Source organism: Cynoglossus semilaevis, chromosome W, assembly GCF_000523025.1.
Source record: "Cynoglossus semilaevis isolate Cse_v1.0 chromosome W, Cse_v1.0, whole genome shotgun sequence".
NCBI classification, from domain to species: Eukaryota; Metazoa; Chordata; class Actinopteri; order Pleuronectiformes; family Cynoglossidae; genus Cynoglossus; species Cynoglossus semilaevis.
The window spans coordinates 12,083,001-12,085,572 of record NC_024327.1 but is presented as its reverse complement, the minus strand read 5'-3'; the positions used below and the strand labels follow the sequence as shown (position 1 = coordinate 12,085,572).

Here is a 2,572-nt window from a genome sequence, read left to right as displayed (position 1 = left end):
AATTTTCTCAAATTAAATTGCAATAAAACTGAAATCCTCCTTCTTGGCACCAGAACTACTCTTTCTAAAGTCAACAGCTTCACCCTCACCATTGACCTTTCCACAGTTTCCCCCTCCCCTCAGGTAAAGAGTCTGGGTGTCATCCTTGACAGCACACTCTCCTATCACGCTCATATAAACACTTTAACCCGCACAGCCTATTTCCACCTCCGCAACATCAACAAACTCCGCCCCTCCCTTACCCCTCACACCGCCGCTATCCTTGTACACAGCCTCGTCACTTCCCGCCTCGATTATTGTAACTCCCTCCTCTACGGCCTCCCCCAAAAGTCTCTCCATAAACTCCAGCTAGTCCAAAACGCAGCCGCCCGTATCATTACAAAGACCCCTTCCCACCATCATATCACCCCTGTCCTCCAACATCTCCACTGGCTCCCAGTTAAATACCGTATCAATTACAAACTTCTCCTGTTCACCTACATGGCCATCCGTAATCTGACCTATCTGACCTCCTCCACGTCTTAACCCCCACTCGGTCCCTCAGATCCTCCTCCTCCATCCACCTCTCCGTCCCACCCGCCCGCCTTAGTACTATGGGAGCCAGAGCATTCAGTCGCTCTGCTCCCCATCTCTGGCACGCATTACCACCCGACCTCCGTAACTGTGTCTCTCTCCCCACCTTCAAAACTCACCTCAAAACACACCTGTTCCGGACAGCATACTCCCTCTAACCTCCCTCCTCTGTGCTTTTGTTTATCACTGATTTTAAACATGTTTCTATGCCCTGTTTTAAATTATTATCTGTTCTTTATTTTATTTCTATGCCCTGTTTTAAATTATTATCTGTTCTTTATTTTATTTCTATGCCCTGTTTTAAATTATTATCTGTTTTATTATTTGATGTAAAGTGTCCTTGAGTGTCCTGAAAGGCGCTTTTTAAATAAAATTTATTATTATTATATTATTATTACTTAAACCTGGCAGAACACGTGTCCAGGCCCTCTGTGGATTTGCAGTACCTCCACCACCTGGAGTAAAGGAACAACTTTGGAAGCTGCTGAACAACAGGATACAAGACGATGTATATTTTGCTGTCAAATCTGATGCCTGTATAATGGAGTATGGTGAGCATTTGTACAACAGGCTTGGACACGATGTCAGTAAACATGAGTACATTCGTCAGAAATTGAGAGAGCTGGGAAGGCTTCTGATATGCTCAAGGAAGACCACTCCCCTGAGGACCATTCAAGGTCACATCAAACCTGCGAATTTCATGCATGTTGTTCAAGCTGCAAAAGAGATGGCAGGCTACGGTTGTGAAACAAATGTGTACAAGTGCCCAAGTCTGGCTCTCAGAATCGGATACAGCTTGAAAAAGATTTCATTGCTTGTTGAAAGCCGTGCAAATGTACAGAGTGACTACAGTGCAGCAAAAGATGCTCGCGCATTCCGTCGAGTGTATGAGACCAGATGGAATGAACTGATATCATCTGCATCACTTAGAACACTCCAGGAGTCTAAGTGGAATACCCCTCAGTTGGTTCCATTCACAAAAGATGTCCAGACACTCCATTCCTATTTAGATGCTCAGCAGCAAGATCTTTTCAGCAAACTGTCCTCAGAGACATCACACCAGACATATACCGAACTCACAAAGGTCACTTTAACACAAGTCATTTTGTTTAACCGACGAAGAGCTGGGGAAGTGTCCAAAATTCCGCTTTCTGCTTATTTATCTCACAATCCATCAGACCCACAGGAGGATGTTAACGTTGCACTCTCAGATCTCGAGAAGAGACTGTGTCAGCATTTTCGGAGACTAGAAATCCGAGGTAAAAGGGGGAGAAAAGTCCCTGTGCTTTTGACCCCAGCCATGCAGCAGGCATTGGATCTGCTCATCAGAAAACGGAAGGAATGTGAGATCCTCCCAGAGAACACCTACCTTTTTGCAAGACCATCCAGTTTGATGTGCTACCGTGGGTCTGATAGCCTTCGATATTCTGCCAAGGTCTGCGGTGCCAGGACCCCTGAAAGTCTGACTTTGACAAAATTGCGAAAACAAACAGGAACCTTGTCCCAAGTCCTTAACCTAACCAATACAGAGCTGGATCAACTTGCTGATTTCCTGGGACATGACATCAGAGTGCACAGACAGTTCTACAGACTCCCTGAGGGCACGCTACAGCTAGCTAAAATTAGCAAAGTGCTAATGGCTCTTGAGCAGGGGCGTCTGGCAGAATTCAAGGGCAAGTCCCTTGATGACATTAACATTGATCCTGAAGGTACCACATATTTAATTTTTCTACATAAAAATAATCTGGTTTTATGGATTTATTTGCTTTGGCATTATTTGAGTGTGTGAGGATCAAGTGATGAATTTTTCAGTAGTTTTTTTCCCCATTTCCTCCCTCTCCTCTTCCTATCCACAGAGAATGTGCACCTAGACAGTGACCACGAGAGAGACCCTGACGCTCCATGTGACCCTGAGGCAGCCTATGAGTCAGACTCACTCGGTGTTTTATTTTTTTTCTTTTCAATATCAACCTAAATCTGTCCATTGTCATCTATCTAG

The 2,572-nt window shown here is 44.8% G+C and overlaps 1 protein-coding gene across 1 annotated transcript; it reads left to right on the top strand.

The window, feature by feature from the left end:
• The first annotated feature begins 864 nt into the window (after positions 1 to 864).
• LOC103397208 (uncharacterized) lies at positions 865 to 2,566 on the top strand. Its single transcript, XM_008335431.3, has 2 exons — positions 865 to 2,282; positions 2,430 to 2,566. Exons 1-2 carry the CDS (start codon positions 1,115 to 1,117, stop codon positions 2,546 to 2,548), a joined length of 1,287 nt encoding a protein of 428 aa, XP_008333653.1. The 5' UTR covers positions 865 to 1,114; the 3' UTR covers positions 2,549 to 2,566.
• Positions 2,567 to 2,572: the final 6 nt, after the last annotated feature.

Excerpts from the sequence above, each read along its gene's own strand:
- LOC103397208 (XM_008335431.3), top strand. The coding sequence starts at position 1,115 with ATGGAGTATGGTGAGCATTTGTACAACAGGCTTGGACACGATGTCAGT. Across the intron at positions 2,283-2,429 it reads CATTAACATTGATCCTGAAG|AGAATGTGCACCTAGACAGT; the intron begins GTACCACATATT and ends TCCTATCCACAG.